The sequence below is a fragment of the Hyperoodon ampullatus genome (genome assembly GCF_949752795.1).
Source record: "Hyperoodon ampullatus genome assembly, chromosome: 3".
Lineage (NCBI taxonomy): Eukaryota > Metazoa > Chordata > Mammalia > Artiodactyla > Ziphiidae > Hyperoodon > Hyperoodon ampullatus.
Window position 1 is genome coordinate 88932555 of NC_136916.1, and position 16821 is coordinate 88949375.

The following is a 16821-nucleotide window of genomic DNA, read 5'->3' on the forward strand; positions in this document are numbered from 1 at the left end:
GGGAATGAGTCAGATATTATCCAAGCATTGAATTAGGCACATTCCCTGTCTAGAGCTGGGACTGTCTGAAAAAGAGTATGTAAATTTAGCCTAGTATCACGTAAGTGCTATGGGAATAATTGTAAATAATTGGATTATTAGTAAGGAATTGGGAGTGTGGGCAGATTTTTTTTGTGGTTGGAGTATTGGACTAAAAACAGCATAACTTTGGCAATCTAAATGAAGCACAGGACAAAAAGCACATGCTGCCAAATCGGAATGACATTTGAAAACCACGTTAATACAGCATTTACCTTCCAAAACATTTTTAGATCCAATTCTGTTTCATCCAGATTATGCCTCTCCCTCTACAATCAGCCATTTTTGTTGAAAATTTGACTCTACAAATCTACTTATGTCCACTTACTAAGCTGCATGGTCAAATGAGCTGGTTCTTCTCTTTGTCTGTAGTGATAAGGATCTAGTGTGGAAATGTGTTAAGTCCATAGATTCTGTTACACATACTCAAACTATTTGCCAGATATTTAGTGTGTTTAGTAAAGATGGATCCCTATGGGCTCTAGAGATGCCTAATGAATATTGTCAGAATTAACAAGTGCTGTTTCTATTCCATGTGTTTCATATTGAAATGAGGGCAAAAAGTTGTTGACCCTGGAAAAGTCTTAAAGGTTATTTTTTCTTCTGATGCAAACCTTCCGATGAGGAATTTATGTCTGAAGTCATGAACCAGTGTTAGATAGGACTGACTCAGATTTTCCTAGCGTTTTCTAGTGGACCTTGATTTTGCTGGTGTCACTCACAAAACACTGTATTTGCATGTACCCGGAATCTTTGCAATCCTTGTATGTAAGATAATTCCATAGAGTATCTTGGCAAAATGAAGAGGAAAAACAAATCCAAGCAGTGTTGAAAACTGCAAACTAAAATTCATGTTCCATTATGTTTTTTAAAGATTGAAAAATGGCATACCAACAAGAGTCTATTTGATTAAAGTATTTGCATTTGTCTCAGTAAGTCAAGAGGAAAATAGGAAATAAACCTAAATTTCCTTCCTCGTTACCTAACATGGAAGGTTTTATTTATTTTTTGAATAAAAGATTATGTTGCTGTGATCTTTCTAGTCTCAAATATAAGATATATGTAGTCATAAAAATCTTGATGGCTGTTGCATGAGATTAAATGATTTAATAATTTATGATATAACTTGATGGAAAACTATGCAGCAATTAAAGCCACGTGTTAGAATAGTATTTACATGGGAAAATGCTTTCAGCAATGTTAAGTAAAGAAACAGCAGGATTCAAAATTGAATATTTGATATAAATCCCATTTAGTGATTAAAAAATAAAACACACATGTAAAATTATGTAGGATAATATAACTGATATGTTATCAGGCTTTCTTTAGGTGCAATTACATGTGATTTTTATTTTCTTATTTATATGTTACTGCCTTTTCCTAATTGTCTGAAATAGTTATTTTCCAATCAGAGATAGGGGTGGGATAGGGAGGGTGGGAGGGAGACACAAGAGGGAGGAGATATGGGGATATATGTATAGGTATAGCTGATTCACTTTGTTTTAAAGCAGAAACTAACACACCATTGTAAAGCAATTATACTCTGATAAAGATGTTAAAAAAATTATAATATGAAAGAGACCATCTATCAGCTAAGTATTTAATAAATGCCCCTAAGTACTATTTGGAAGAGCTGAGCCAAAGAAAGAATGATGACTACAGCATTTGAGTTTGTCCAGGCAGTTACTGTGTTTAGGAGCGACTTAGTTGCACACCACCGTGGTGCTGAGTGACTTTTTCTTTATTGACAGGATGAAATGAGGGCAGAGATTTTACTCAACAGCTCAAGCATTTAATTTTTGTATTCTTGTTTGAATACAGTAACTATGGAAGACAATAGCAGATTTTGAATAGATCTGGCATATTATGAATAATATTAAAATACACTTAGAATTTGATAATATAAAAGTAAAATGCAATCAGGGTAAAAAAATGCAAAAACAAAGTAAAAAGATAATAATAAACTAAAAAAGTATCAGGAGATAGGGCTGGAAAGTTGGGCCAGAGAATGTAGAGACACCAGGAGAGCAAAGGTCTAAGGTTGGTTTTCTGGAAAGATAATGCTGGTGGTGTTTCTGTACCGGTTACACAATTTTTGGCCTATTTGCATATTCTGTACTAGTATTTACTTAATATTTTTCTTTAAATTGAATTAAAAGGTTTTTTTAATTCATTCTCATCATAGCAAACATATCTATGAAATTATGAGTCTGGTAGGTTTGTACTTTTTAATAATAATTCAAATTAAAATTAATATATGACTATTAAAACAAGACAATCTAAGGTCGTCTTGCATCCCATCATAGCACACTTTGGTAAGCCCTGGCATGGAGAGAGGGAGATGTGGAGATGAGGACTTGACGTTTTGACCATTGTGTCCATCTCTCAAGTGCTGCCGTAATTTGGGCCTAATCCTCTTGCTGTGCTTGACTGGGTGAAGCTTTGTTTTTGGAATTTCTTGGAAGGCTCATCTTCCAGCACAGGCATTAGGGCAGTGCCATTGGCCATAGGTGGCTGGCTCATTCCAGCAAGGAAGAAGGGAGAGTGAGGAAGAACATTTAGTGATGGGGAGCAGATGGGATTGTAACTGCAACAGAGAGACAGGAGGAGGGAATACACAGGATAGAGGGACACAAGCTGGGAAGAGTCAGCTATTGCCCAAATGTTGTCATGGTTCAGCCTGTTCACTCTTGTGGGTACTGTGATAAAGAGTTGTCCTTAGCGAATTGCATATCATGACTCATGAGCTACTTGGAGAAAGACAGAAGAACATCAAAATGAAAGTATAGCCCGGTGGTTTCATTAGCACACCCAGTGATTTTCATAAACCTGTAGAATCAGTGGTGAAAGGAACTTACCGGGGTCATTTAGTCCATCCCTAGACTCATAGGAAGCACTCTATCTGTGCACTTGCAGAAATGATACGAGGAAGCATGCGGTGCTAGTGGTGGATAGGAGCCCACGAGTCTTGCCACGGCCCAGTCTCCCTTATCGGCCAAGGCCGCTGTAGAACAGAAAGGGTTATTATGGCCCAGATTTCTCCCACGGCGGGGCTGGGGACAGCCTGGCTTTGGTCCTCACTACATCTTAATCTTTCTTGTTTGCTGGCTGCCGAATCCAGATTGACTTTCTCCCTTTTCAAAAAAAAAAAAAAAAAAAAAAGGAGACAGATTTTGTACTGGTGAGACTACTTGGAAATGGAACTTCTCCTGTGGTCTTGGCTTATCCCTGTTTGCTTTAAGATGATCCTTTTGCCCAAGGGATACAGTGATTTCAGATCAGTGCCCTCACTCTTTAAATACCTGATGTCTTTTGCATATCTAACTTTTCTGCTTGTTGTTTTTTGTTTTGAATGGGTTTTTTTTTTTTGGTTTGCTTGTTTTTTTGTATTTGAAATAAGGTGGACCCAATCCAAAAGAAACAAGTAACCATTTCCCTTTTTCAAGAAACTCCAGAGAAGAAGGTGCCATGACTTTCCTCGTTGCAAGTTTTGAAATTCTTTGCTTTCTCCAACCTAAATAATAATAGACTGTAAACTCTATGAGGGCAGGGATTTGGGATCTTTGAATCACTGAAGCACCTGTATCAAGCATAGGGGCTGATTCATAATAGTCACTGATACAGTTACTTAAGTGAATGAATGTGTAGATAATATTATTATGTCATGTTTGGATAGCATGTCACGGTTGTAAAGTATTTTCCATTAGCTCATCTGATCCTCACAACAGTGTCTTCAAAGTGGATAGGAACTAGTGTTTTTATCCTCATTTCGTAGGTGAGGTAAATGGGGCTCAGAGGTGGAATGGTCTGCCCAAGGCTTCACACGGAGTCAGTGATGTGCAGTTCTATTCCTGAAGACCATTTCGCAACTTGGAGTCCAGGAAGACAGGCCCAGCTGTTCTTCCGCATGATAGTTCCTGCTTTTCTGGACTTTCATGGAATTCTCCTTCTTTATTTTCAGATTACAGGACAGGCCCGTGTTTTACTGTGATCAGCAACCAGATGTGCCAGGGACAGCTCAGCGGGATTGTCTGTACAAAAACACTCTGCTGTGCCACGGTCGGCCGCGCCTGGGGCCACCCCTGTGAGATGTGCCCAGCCCAGCCCCACCCCTGTCGCCGCGGCTTCATTCCAAATATCCGCACAGGAGCTTGTCAAGGTAAACCCCGGGCCGATGGAGTTATTAATGGATTCATCTTATTTGCTCTGGAGAGCCATTCTCCAGTGAAGTTGGAGAGAATGGAAAAGCAGTGTCAGAGGCATAACTTCACGATTTCGCTGACGGCATGATATCCAACTTAGGCATTAGGAGCGTGGCTCCAGAGACAGCAACTGGTCCCCCTGGATTTTTCCTTGCCAGTGGTTCCCCCCTCCGACCCCAAACATGTTTCCCGGGGGTGGTATGATTCTGTTTAGAGCAATGCTATATATTAGAGCAATGCTGTGTATAAACACAAAGCAAAATTTGTGAATAAGGTAGTTTGTTTTTCTTAATTTTTTCCCCCTTCATTTGAAATTGCTGGAGTTCCTCTGTCTCATGGATTGTACTTAGTTGACCTGAGGAAAATTGTTCCTCTCTCCATTTTACATGCTACATTATGGGTGTTTTTTTTTTGTTTTTTGGGTTTTTTTTTTTTACAAGTCAGAAATAAATTAGGATTTGTTTCACAGTTTTAAATATCCCCAGATGTTGCCTGCTTGCTTCTTCTCCTGCCTCCCATGGAAGCCCTTACTCTGTTTTTGGCTTTTAGTCCTGTTCTTCCAGCTGTACAAATTCTTTTATTGTCTGGATGTCTGGCAGGAAATAGGAGGAAGTGAACAGAGGCAGCTCCGCACTAAACTGATGGGACTGAAAACTCCCAGGCTGTATCTGTTTCCTTTAGACATCTTCAGTGCTTTTTTAGCAAGTTGCAGTGCTTAGAGAAAATTCAAGGTATGCTTTTCTGAGGCAAATAGATACTAGTTCGATTTTGTTCTGTATGTTAATTCTAAGGATAATATGCAATAAAGCAGAACTTGAGCTTAATCACACAGTTCTGTGGATCTCCATTAAATTATACTTCAATAAATTTCATTTCTGATAAACACGGTTGATCCTGGTCCCTGGCTTCTATGTACAACATGCAGCTCTTTTGTATGCCCTTGAATGTATCTTTTTGAATGTTAGGAGCAGCAAGAAGTCACTTTGAAATCCTAGAATTACAAAAGGGTAAATGGTACAATTTCATAAAATAAAGAGTAAGTTTTGTCCCCCTTTTTCTTTGGTGCCTTCTTATTTTTCTCATCCTTGGGAAGTCTCAAGGAGTTTTGAAAAAATTCTTGGCCATGGTGTTTGAAGTCAGCTAATACCCATGAACTCACAGAGAGTGACCAGAAAGCCAGATTTTGAGTACTCCACTACCACCCATGAGTCCTAGTCAGAGTCTGAGGTGCTGAGAGAATTCAGGGGAAGAGATGAAGAGGGAGAGAGGGAAGAACTGCTTCTCTTTAGCTTTGATATTCATTTCATACAACCTGGACTTTTCCAGCATTTTCTTCCTGTTCCTTCCTGACTCTTCAACATCCAATAGAAAAAAGAGTTTTTTTATAAGAAGAAAATTTGTGAAAACCCATGGAATCAAAGTGGCAGTTATATTGCCACTGTGAGAATGAAATTCTTCATGTTTGGTTGGTTTTTTTCAGAGAAGGTCTGTTATCAGCTTGGGGTGCCCTTTCCTTGCTTGTGTTTTTAGTCTTTCGGCCACATGTGAGGGGCTGTGAGCAATGGGTTCAAAAAGGAACTTATTCTGTCTCCAGCCTTGGAATGTATGACCAGTGGAGAAGTGCCCTCGTGTATATTTCCTGTTGGCCAAAATTCATGATCAGCAAGACTGTCTAGTTTTGCTTCTATGTCCAATTGTAATTTCAAATAACATTTTAATAAACATATTGAACATAGCAAGAATGGAAAATTCTGGTGTAAGACAAAATAGAGATCAGCTGTAAAACATAATCTAATTATACTCACATATTGTCGTTCATCTGTGAGCCAGGACATTTTATGTAAAACAGTAAGTGATACTTTTGTACCAAAGTATCAAAAGTGATACTTTTTGTTGTTAAGTTAGTACCCCCTCTCCTGCATGGCAACTTGTTTCAAAAACACAGATTATTAGAGATTTTACAGTTGGCAATTGCTCTCTCACTTCACACTGAAGAGTAAAACTAAAGGGTATGATTTCTAAAAAAAAATACCCAGAGGAAGAAAAGTTAGACTGCCTCCCTGGGGTTTCTTATTAAACCAGAATTTTGTGTGTTATGGATGAAGAGATGGAGAGAACACATGTACTTTTATAAACATCTTTCTAATGAGCCTGGAATGATTACTTTTGTTCCTGGAAGGTTAATATTTGGGGTTCCATGTAGGACCATAGTTATTTCCTAGGTGCTGGGGATTCAGCAGTGAACAAAACAGACAAAGAACCTGCTCCCTGGAATCTTGTATTGAAAACATTTGATTTATAGAACAAAGCAAAGCAAACAGATATTTATTAGGTCAGCTAGTGATTGGTCCTATGGGGCAAAATAAGCAGAGTAAGGAAGGGTGGTGAGTGATGGGGGGCGAGGTGGGTGTTGCTATTAGACTGGCATTGGGAGGGTCCCCTGCTGCAGTGGAGCAGAGATCTGAGGGGTAGGACAGTGTGAACCATAAGCTCTACAGAGAGTAGTCCAGGCAGGGGGCCATCGCTGCAAAACCCTGAGGCAGGAGCGACCTTGTTGTATTTGAGGAATGGCAAGGAAGCTATTGTGGATGGAGAGGAGTGAGAGAGGGCGGAGGATAGATGAGTTCAGAGAGTAGAGGGGTCAGGTAGACTCCTCTAGGACTTAGCATGGCCTTAAGTATTAAGCTGAGCTGGAACAGGATCCGACTTACCTTTAAGAAGGTTCCCTCTGGCAGCTGCTCTGCTCTCACTTCTTGGCCTAATTTCCTGTGTTGTTTAATTTTTATTGTGCAAGACAACTCTCCAGAATCTATGGTGAACATTTTCCATCTCATTTGTATAAAAGCATTAGCTGTCTCGTGTAGTCTGAGTGATCTCATTCAAATAAATTCTGTTTGAACTGAATCACTCCATACAACTCTTAAAGACAGTGTTATTATAGAAATGTGTTACATTTTGATTGTCAGCATTTCTTGAATACCTCTAGTTATTACTGTCAATCTTTTTATCATAGTATGCTTGTACTTTGCAGCATGCATAATAAAACTCACAAAAGTTAGTACCAACATCCTCCTCTGCATGAGGGAAGATGGAAGGTAGGAAAATAAAGAATACTTGTGACTTCCAATAGAACACTATTGACCAAGTTATGTTACTCAAATAATTTATTTCGCATAATGTAATTGTGAGAAACAGTGTCTCTCATCATGTTCCAAATATTGTGATGGACAAATAGCTCATTGATATAAATGTGATAATATAATTGTGGGCAAACTATCATGTTTTCTTCTGCAACGAATTTTATATGAATCTCTCCTCCCCCACCCCCTGCCCCATCCCTTGCTTCTAAAATCTAACAGATGTGGATGAATGCCAGGCCATCCCTGGGCTCTGTCAAGGAGGAAATTGCATTAATACTGTTGGGTCTTTTGAGTGCAAATGCCCTGCTGGACACAAATTTAATGAAGTGTCACAAAAATGTGAAGGTAAGAAATATCATGCTTTGCAGTTAAGGGGTGGAGGGGCGGGCAAAACCCAAATCAGTGACAAGCTTTTTTGCAAATTGTTCCTAAATCCTTCTGTCTTTGTCATTCCTGTGAATGTGTACAGATAATATCCTTACCGGGAATAATATGCTTTTCTGCTATTGAACCAGAAAAAGCCTGCAGCTTTTTCCATTTTTATAGACCCAAAATAAGAGATCCATCTGAATCAAATTAAATATTAAAACATGAAATATTTTTGAACCAATATTTGGGTTAAAATGTTCAAGATACATGTTTTTGTATAGTTCTAGACACATGAATTTAAATTTGATCATTACATGTCATTCAGAATGACATATCTTCTGTTGTTTTTCTAGTCAAAATGTATGTTTGATTTTTTTTTCCCTTTGGAGAGATCTATTAACCCTTATATTTATGCTCCTAGTACAAGTTTAGGATTTCCTTTTCTGTCTATCAAATGGAAACCTTTTAATGTTAATCAAACAGAAAAATAACTTGAGGTAAATTTATATATTTGCATTTAGTTTATAGATTGAGCTTCTAAAAATGTGTGTACAGAGAATGTGTTCATATTCACCACTTTTGCTATTTGCCTAAAAGAGCCCTGGCTTCTAAATGTAATAAATATTGTTTTCACGAGAGGGAAACATCCAGGAAGTAACTAGGCAGCACTGAATTCTTTCCTTTAGTGAGTTCATGTACCTTATATATGTAATGTCTGAAAATAATGTAACAGCATTCTTAAGGTAACATCTCTCATCAAGCTTAGCAGAGAAAACTTTTTCCTTCATTCTCAACTCATTGTCTTTGGGGTGATATAAGATTTCATTTAGATGCAAGCACTTTTGTTGAAAGCAGTTGCTGTTGTATCTATATTCCTAAACCCTAGCACTGAGGAATACTTCATTCTAAGTCATTTGTCAGGAATTGGATCATTAATCTTCTTTGTTGATCTCCAGGGTATATCATACATGCAAAAGGCAGCTTTAAATCTGAATTACATTTAAGAAGTTTAACATCTACTTGCCCTGAAACTGAATAACTGTGTTAAAATTATCTTTATGGGTTAGAGTTGTTTTTAAGTTATTAATCATCCTATAATTTATAATGATATGTTCTTGAACATGTTATAAACAGTTGAGGTAGCTGTGAAAAATACTTAAGCTCTTTCTAAGGATGTAGGGCTTCTTAAGTTTCAACGAACAATAAAGTTGACTCTCTATAGGCCAATGTAATTTAGAAGTTATACTGTGCATTAAGTTAGAAGTAGAGAATGTTGATACTGAAAGGGCAAAGAACTTACCTGGTTTCACCCTTTTCTGTTATGTATTAAGGAACTGTCTTGGGTGTGTTAAGCGCCCTGACTGAGGTCATCAGACAGTGCTAAAATTTACTTCTTTTTTTTTAAATTAATTTTTATTGGAGTATAGTTGATTTACAATATTGTGTTAGTTTCTGCTGTACAGCAAAGTGAATCAGTTATACATATACATACATCCACTCTTTTTAAGATTCTTTTCCCGTAGAGGTCATTACAGAGTATTGAGTAGAGTTCCCTGTGCTATACAGTAGGTCCCTATTAGTTATCTATTTTATATATAGTAGTGAGTGTATGTCAATCCCAATCTCCCAATTTATCCCTCCCCCTTCCCCCTTGGTAATCATATTTGTTTTCTGCATCTGTGACTCTATTTCCATTTTGTAAATAAGTTCATTTGTATCCTTTTTTTAGGTTCCACTTGTAAGCAATATCATATGACATAAAATTTACTTCTTTTGATTCACACTCTGGTGCTTGTTGTACCATATTATATTGTCTGTTTCCCTGGATGCAAGCCATTACCTCTACTTTAATAACTCTATTTCCTAATATTTTGAAATATTTAAAATATTATGGTATAGATTTCCAGGTATTATCATACATATCTTTTATGACATTAATAAGCTCTTAAGGTTTATTGCATGTAAAATCCACATCAACAATAGGTCATTTTTAGGCTTTCTCAGCTTACTATATTCAGTTTCAAGAGATGTAGTCAGCTTCAAGATTTAGGGCAATATACTTCCTATGGCTTGTCCAGTCTGTGTTTTGTTTTCTGGAATTATGATAGCTTCCAGTTTCAACTAGAGTTGTTTTCCTGTGACACTTTCTTTCACTCAGACCAGTCAATTAACATCAGTCAGGATTGTTCAACTTCTGTCGTTGTGAACTAGATAGAAGATGCACAGAATTAATACTCAGACTGAAAGAAAAGTTATTCAGAATCCTTTTATTAGTGCTAAGAAACCAATTATAGTAGTGTGACCAATGGGCCAGAAATTCAGGCTGAAAATTACTTAATCCTTTTCCACAATTTTTTTTTTTTCTGGCTACATATTGAAGTCAGTAACAAGATAAAAACAGAATACTTTTGGCTAGACCTTTTTTTTTTTTCCTCTTTCCCATCTCCTGTTACATTAAATTCAGATGATGGGTTTTTCCCCTTCCCTTTAATTTTTCTATGCAAAATTGATATTGGAAGAGAATGTCTTGTTAGTACTGCATTTATTCTGGCCTAGAGACTGGTTTGGGCACTGTTGCCCTGCCTTACTCTGGTAGGAAAGCAGTCGGAAAGTCCTCTGAGAATGCTTGGTGAGTGGGTCCCCTCCTTCGACTTCCTGGCTCTTCTCCAGTTCCACCACTGCACCATGGGAATGGCATGACTTTGGGCCTGGGGTGATCTCCAGGCGGTCAATAGAAGGAATTCCAGAAAATCTGACCCCCACCACAGAGAAGATCAAGAGCCCATATATGCCCTAGGAAGATGGTCAGGCCACGGTGGGGTTCTGTGCCCTTGTGAAAGTGGTTCTGGCACCCTTGCCATTACTTTGAGTGGCTTTATTTTTTATTTTTAACTTGAAATAGACTATTTTATTTTGTTTGGTGATTTACAATTTTTTTGAAATTTTTATTAGAGTATAGTTGCTTTACAGTGTTGTGTTAATTTCTGCTGTACAGCAAAGTGAATCAGCTATACGTATACATATATCCCCTCTTTTTTAGATTTACTTCCCATTCAGGTCACCACAGAGCCTTGAGTAGAGTTCCCTGCGCTATACAGTAGGTTCTTATTAGTTGTCTGTTTTATACATAGCAGTGTATATATGTCAATCCCAATCTCCCAATTCATTGAATGGCTTTTTAAATGTATCTTCCTCTTGACTTAGAGAGGAAGGAACTGGGTACCTGGAAGCCCAGAATAATTTCTAAAAATTCAATCAAAAATTGGTTTCAGGGCTTCCCTGGTGGTGCAGTGGTTGAGAGAGTCTGCCTGCCAATGCAGGGGACACGGGTTCGTGCCCCGGTCTGGGAGGATCCCACATGCCGCGAAGCGGCTGGGCCTGTGAGCCATGGCGGCTGAGCCTGCGCGTCCAGAGCCTGTGCTCTCCAACGGGAGAGGCCACAACAGTGAGAGGCCCGCGTACCGCAAAAAAAAAAAAAAAAAAAAAAAAATTAGTTTCAGCCAATTTACAGGATGCTTACCTTCATGCCGTCAGTGATGGTGAAAGCAGCTTTATGTGAGATCTTCCTTTTGCAGAATTCTCCCTTACTTCTTAAAATATCCCCCTTTTCCCAAAACTTTTTGAAAATATCATGTACCTAGTTTTATATCAACACATGCAATTTAGGTACCTTTGAAATGTAAATTAGTGAGCTGAAGCGATTAAATAAAAATTATTAAGTTTTCATAAATTTAAGAAGAAAAAGATTGAGATTTATAGCTGTGACTTGAGAAAAAGGGAAGCAGAGTTCATGCCCACCTTCGTTGTTGATTTTCCCAGTGACTCTGGAGTGTGCCCCCCTGGAAGAACACACGAGCCTTTTCTTTTTGGAAACCAAGTCCATATTTGCATAGGTTACTGTGGGAGGAAATTAAGAAATAAAACGTGTAATTAAAGGATTAAGTTTTATTTCTGGAAGAGGTCCCTTGGATTCCTAATTAACCACTGATATTTTGGGATTTAGATTATCACCAGCCCAGCCTTTAGCAATTACAACACTGTGTGATGCAAAGGACTTTTTAAAAATGTAACTCTTAAATCTAATCTCTCCCTACTATGTAAGCCAAAAAACCTTAAGACTTCCCTTTTCTAAAATAATGGCCTATTTATCTGATGGCTACTTGCTATCAGGGACTCTTATCCTGCCAGACACCAAGGAGAATTCCTGGGGCTACTTAACCCATTGCTATCTTGGGGCTCCATCCTCTGCAGTTTGGTGCAGGCCCTGATTCACTGTTCAAGGTCACCGGCTCCTATCCAACTGCTCAACAGAATCTCTGTGGTATAGACCCAAGAGCCGTGGGAATCAGGTAGACCTGGGCCGAATCCTGGCAATGTCCCTCATCCTCTCTGTGATCTTGGACAAGTCAGTTACCAGCTCTGAGTTACATCAACTTCCAAATGAGGAGATTGAACACGATTATATCTGGGAGTCCTTTCCAGTTCTGCAATCAGGCCTCCATCTCCACATTTCTCACTGTTTCTCAGTTGGGATCGGACAGCTGGGGCTACATGAATAAGAAACCATGCAAACTGGCATGCGTGGTGTGAGTATAAACTGGTAATAAGGCTGATGTTTTTTTCAACCTGACTTGAAGTATCAGCTTGTTTGTTTTTTAGTCACATATTTTACATTGGATTTCAGGTGTCTAATAAAGCAATAATAATAATCTCACAGGCTCGGTGGCATTTATAATTATTAGTATCACATAGTGCTTTTTAACAGCTGCCACAATTTTTAGTTGATTTTTTTCTCACTTTGTTAGTGATCTAGACAGTCAGGTTAACTGGTTTCCCCCGTCTGTCAGTCATGTCAACATCCATGGTCTTGGATGGAGCTCCTGGAGAGCTGGGTGTCCCAGGGATGCCTGTCCCAGAACTGGGACCCAACTCTATCCCATCTGCCCTCCACAGTCCTTCCTCCCCTCCTGCTAGAGGAGCCCCAGGTTAGGGAAGAGGCCAAGGGATGGGAAGAATGCCTGGAGAGAGCAGATGAGTCAGAGGGACAAGAAGGAAGAAGAAGAACAAAGGACAGGGCAGCAAATCAGGAGGGAAGGGACCTACCATTTGTGTATCTTCTTAGGTCCACAGCAAGAAGCCAGTGAGGCCATGGGCATAGCTACTTCCAGCAGCTCTGTCCTGCCCCAAGGAAACAGGGGGAAGTGTTCAGAGCGCAAAAGTAGCTCTTCCCAGCCAAGTTCTACTCCCCACCAGGCTCCTCAAACGGATTTACTTTTACAGCTGGCATGTGATACAGACTGACTTACAGAAACGCTGAGAAATCCACTGATCTCAAATTCTCTCCTGTATAGGATCCCTGACATTCTTTTAAAAGGTGACAAACACAGTGCGCTAAGAGCCTGGAAAAATAATAGATTAGTATGAATGAATTTCAGAGTGTAAGTGATTTTGTGACTGAAATGCTTTATTCCAGACTTTTATTGTCAGGGACTCCCACCATGGCCTGCTCGTGAAATCAGAACTCACTTCCCTTGCTAGGAAGTGATGGGACTGAGAAGCAGGGCGGTTCAGGAAACGAGAAAGGCCCTAGACATAGAAAGGGAAAGGGTGTGTCACTGAGGAGAGGACATTGAAGGGGCCATTTAGTAAGTTCCTTCAAATTGAACAATTTGGCCTGGTACTTTTAGCTTTATCTGTGTGACAAGTAGGGATGTACACTCTACGTTGTGTTTCCTGACCTGCTGACCTTTGAAGGTGTGCACCCTAAGTGGAAACCCTGCCCCTTCCTCCTGCCCAGCCTGTGGCAGTTGAAGACTTGGGTTTAACATCACTTTATACACAAAACCTCTTTGCTCTTGTTTCAGGTTTTACATGTGCCAGTTTTCTGAAGGCCTCAGTGGAATGCAAGAGCTGTGCCTAGGCACCAGAATTATAGAAATCAGGTTCTATGATCATACCTACAGTGTGAGGGTTAGATGAGTTGACACCCATAAAGCATTTAGACAATGCCTGGCACTCAGTACATATTAATTCTTCTTCTTCTTCTTCTTCTTATCCTCAGTAAAGGGTCCAAATCTAATGTAGCCAGCATGTGAAAGAAGATGTTTCCTCTACCCTGCCTTGTTTTTATTTTTATTTTTTTTAATTTATTTATTTTTGGCTGGGTTGGGTCTTTGTTGTTACTGGTGGGCTTTCTCTAGTTGCGGCGAGCAGGGGCTACTCTTCGTGGTGGTGCGCGTGCTTCTCATTGTGGTGGCTTCTCTTGTTGCGGAGCACGGGCTCTAGGTGCACAGGCTTCAGTAGTTGTGGCTCACAGGCTCAGTTGCTCCGCGGCATGTGGGATCTTCCCGGACCAGGGCACCAACCCCGTGTCCCCTGCATTGGCAGGCGGATTCTTAACCACTGCGCCACCAGGGAAGTCCCAGATTCTTGTTTTTAAATAACTTTTTTTTCTGATATATGCTGTCACTTAAATAACCTCTTTGGATATTGATGTCTACTAAGTGTCCTTAAAAAGGATGACAACAGTCATTTATACAAACAAGTAGAAAAATTGTTTCTTTCAGTAGACTCTGTCTGCTCACATGATTTTTGATAGGCATCATGTGACTTAGACATTAACTTTTAGGAACGTTTTGAGAAAGGTGCATTTGTGTTAATACCTTTGTGTCATGGTTATAACCTCCTCTCTCGTTAGATGAGGTTGTCAGATCCTCTAGGCTCTTTGATATATTTGTTTGGCTTTTTGTTGGTTTTAGGTAGTAGTGTGGCTGGTAAATACAGAAGGATTGATGTTAAAGAACTGCCTTAAAATGAGCCTTGAGAGTATGGTTAGATTAAGTTCTAGACCGTTAGGCTCTGTCCTTGGCTGTTTCTCTGTCTGACTTTCACTGACTCCATAGTGACGTTTATATCTGTCAGAGTAGAATATGCACCTTTCCTTTACACAACTTCACAAGGACGATCTGTCTGGGTTAGCACTGACCCTAACATAAGCAGTGACATATTGCTTGGTTTAGCCTCTAGCCTAGCCTAGAAGAATGGGGGTTTTGCTTTTAAAAAGGTTAAACTGCATGGAAACAGTGTCACTGCTGTCTTTTTGACTAACAGGGTGAACTTGAGTCAGAAGACCCTTGATCTCTATTTTGGTCCACTTAGAACTCTATTTTGTTTTACCAGTGAAGAGCAGTACTTTAACTAGAGAAGAAAAGTTCTTATTTTTAAACTACCCACACTGGCAGTCTGGCCATTGCAACGGTTCCAGGAGGCTTGGGTCAGACTGTCCCTCTCCTTAGGTCAGTGCAGAAAGCCCCACTTGTCTTAGGGAAGAGGCCACGTAGATACCTTGGGCCCTGAGTTCACTTTTAACCTAAGCAATACATTCTCAGTTTCTTCTCTCCCCACACTGGTGCCACATCTGTTGACAACTGCCAGTGTCTGATTGTGGCTCTTGAAAAGCTCTCCTTGAAGGAAATGGTCTGGTTTGTCTAAGTGACTTTGACTGCTTCCTTAAGGAGACCCAGTGGCCTCAGGCCCTGAGGACTAACCACAACTCTGACCTCAGCCGACCCCACAGGGAATTGGGGAATTGGAGTGGTTTTCAGAGTTGTACCCTTTGGGGCGAGATGACCAGACCATTATCCTTCCTCCACAATCAGTCGGTGGATATGGGCGCCTGGGAAGGTTGTAACCCCGGGTGAGGCTGCTCAGGCTGCTCAAGTGGTCCCTGAAGGAGCTGAGAACTGGAGGCCATCTCCTGACAGCACTCCCAGATCTGGGACAACAAGTCATTTCCTGACGGGGGATTTGGATGAAGCATCTCAGCATCCACCACAATTCACTCTCTGAACCCAGAGAAAACCATTGTAGTGGCAGTTTGGGAGCCCCTGAGAATACCAGGTTAGCCACGTCTTGGTCAGCAGTCAGACCACGTGGTCTTCTCTGTAGGATTTCAGTATCTGTGGAAAATCAGATCAAAAACAAATGCAGGGGCTTCCCTGGTGGCGCAGTGGTTGAGAGTCCGCCTGCCGATGCAGGGGACATGGGTTTGTGCCCCGGTCTGGGAAGATCCCACATGCCGCGGAGCGGCTGGGCCTGTGAGCCATGGCTGCTAAGCCTGCGCGTCTGGAGCCTGTGCTCCGCAACGGGAGAGGCCACAACAGTGAGAGGTCCACATACTGCAAAAAAAACAAAAAAACAAAAACAAATGCAGGAAGTGATGCAGAATATACAGTGGATAGAAAGGGAGCTTAACTCAATGCACAAAACACGAAGAGAAAATGGAAAACAAAATTTTAAACAAAATATTTGGAATATTAGCATGCTGTAGGGACTTGAATGAACAGTACAGTTTTAGATTTTAAAGGCAGAATTTCTTTCATTTTGCTCTGATCTTTCAAATTTGGTAAATTCCTTGGGTAAACCTGTCTTGAGAGAAGAAACACCCATTCTTTAAAAACTATTTTATAGGCAGCTTTTATTCTCTAAAGATTGCTGTTTCTGGGAACATGATTTGACGAGTGTTACCTCTGAATTCTTGTAATGATGAACGGTTTTATACTGTGTTCTACAAATACTGAAACTATTCTTTTCATTCCAGATATTGATGAATGCAGCACTATTCCTGGAATCTGTGATGGGGGCGAATGTACAAACACAGTCAGCAGTTACTTTTGCAAATGCCCCCCTGGTTTTTACACCTCTCCCGATGGTACCAGATGCATAGGTAGGTGTAATTATAAACATCATGCACAGTTTAAATGCACAGTAAATCAGTTTCATAATAGACATCATTCTAAGGGAGACAAAATTCGTTAAGGGAGACATAATTTCTCACTTGATGTAAAATGTGCTTTTATGGAAGTCTGTTAAATAGTTGACCACCCTCTTGAAGAACAGAGGCAACTGTGGTCTTGTTTTGGGATTTTTGCCTCCCATAAAGAGATGATCCAAGAGACCCTACAGATAAACTCAGTCTAAAATTAACTTTGCAGTTATGTGACCGTCAGACCTTGAAGCCATCTTTGACTCTT

General features: G+C 40.0%; 1 protein-coding gene across 1 annotated transcript in view; it reads left to right on the forward strand.

Moving 5' to 3' along the window:
• Positions 1-16821, forward strand: part of FBN1 (fibrillin 1) — a gene marked incomplete at both ends in the record, with an annotated part of 254926 nt that overhangs the window by 110719 nt on the left and 127386 nt on the right. Inside the window, 3 exons of the mRNA XM_079700378.1 lie at positions 4040-4237; positions 7640-7765; positions 16389-16514. Coding sequence (XP_079556504.1) covers positions 4040-4237; positions 7640-7765; positions 16389-16514 — 450 coding nt within the window. The remainder of the gene's footprint in view (positions 1-4039; positions 4238-7639; positions 7766-16388; positions 16515-16821) is intronic.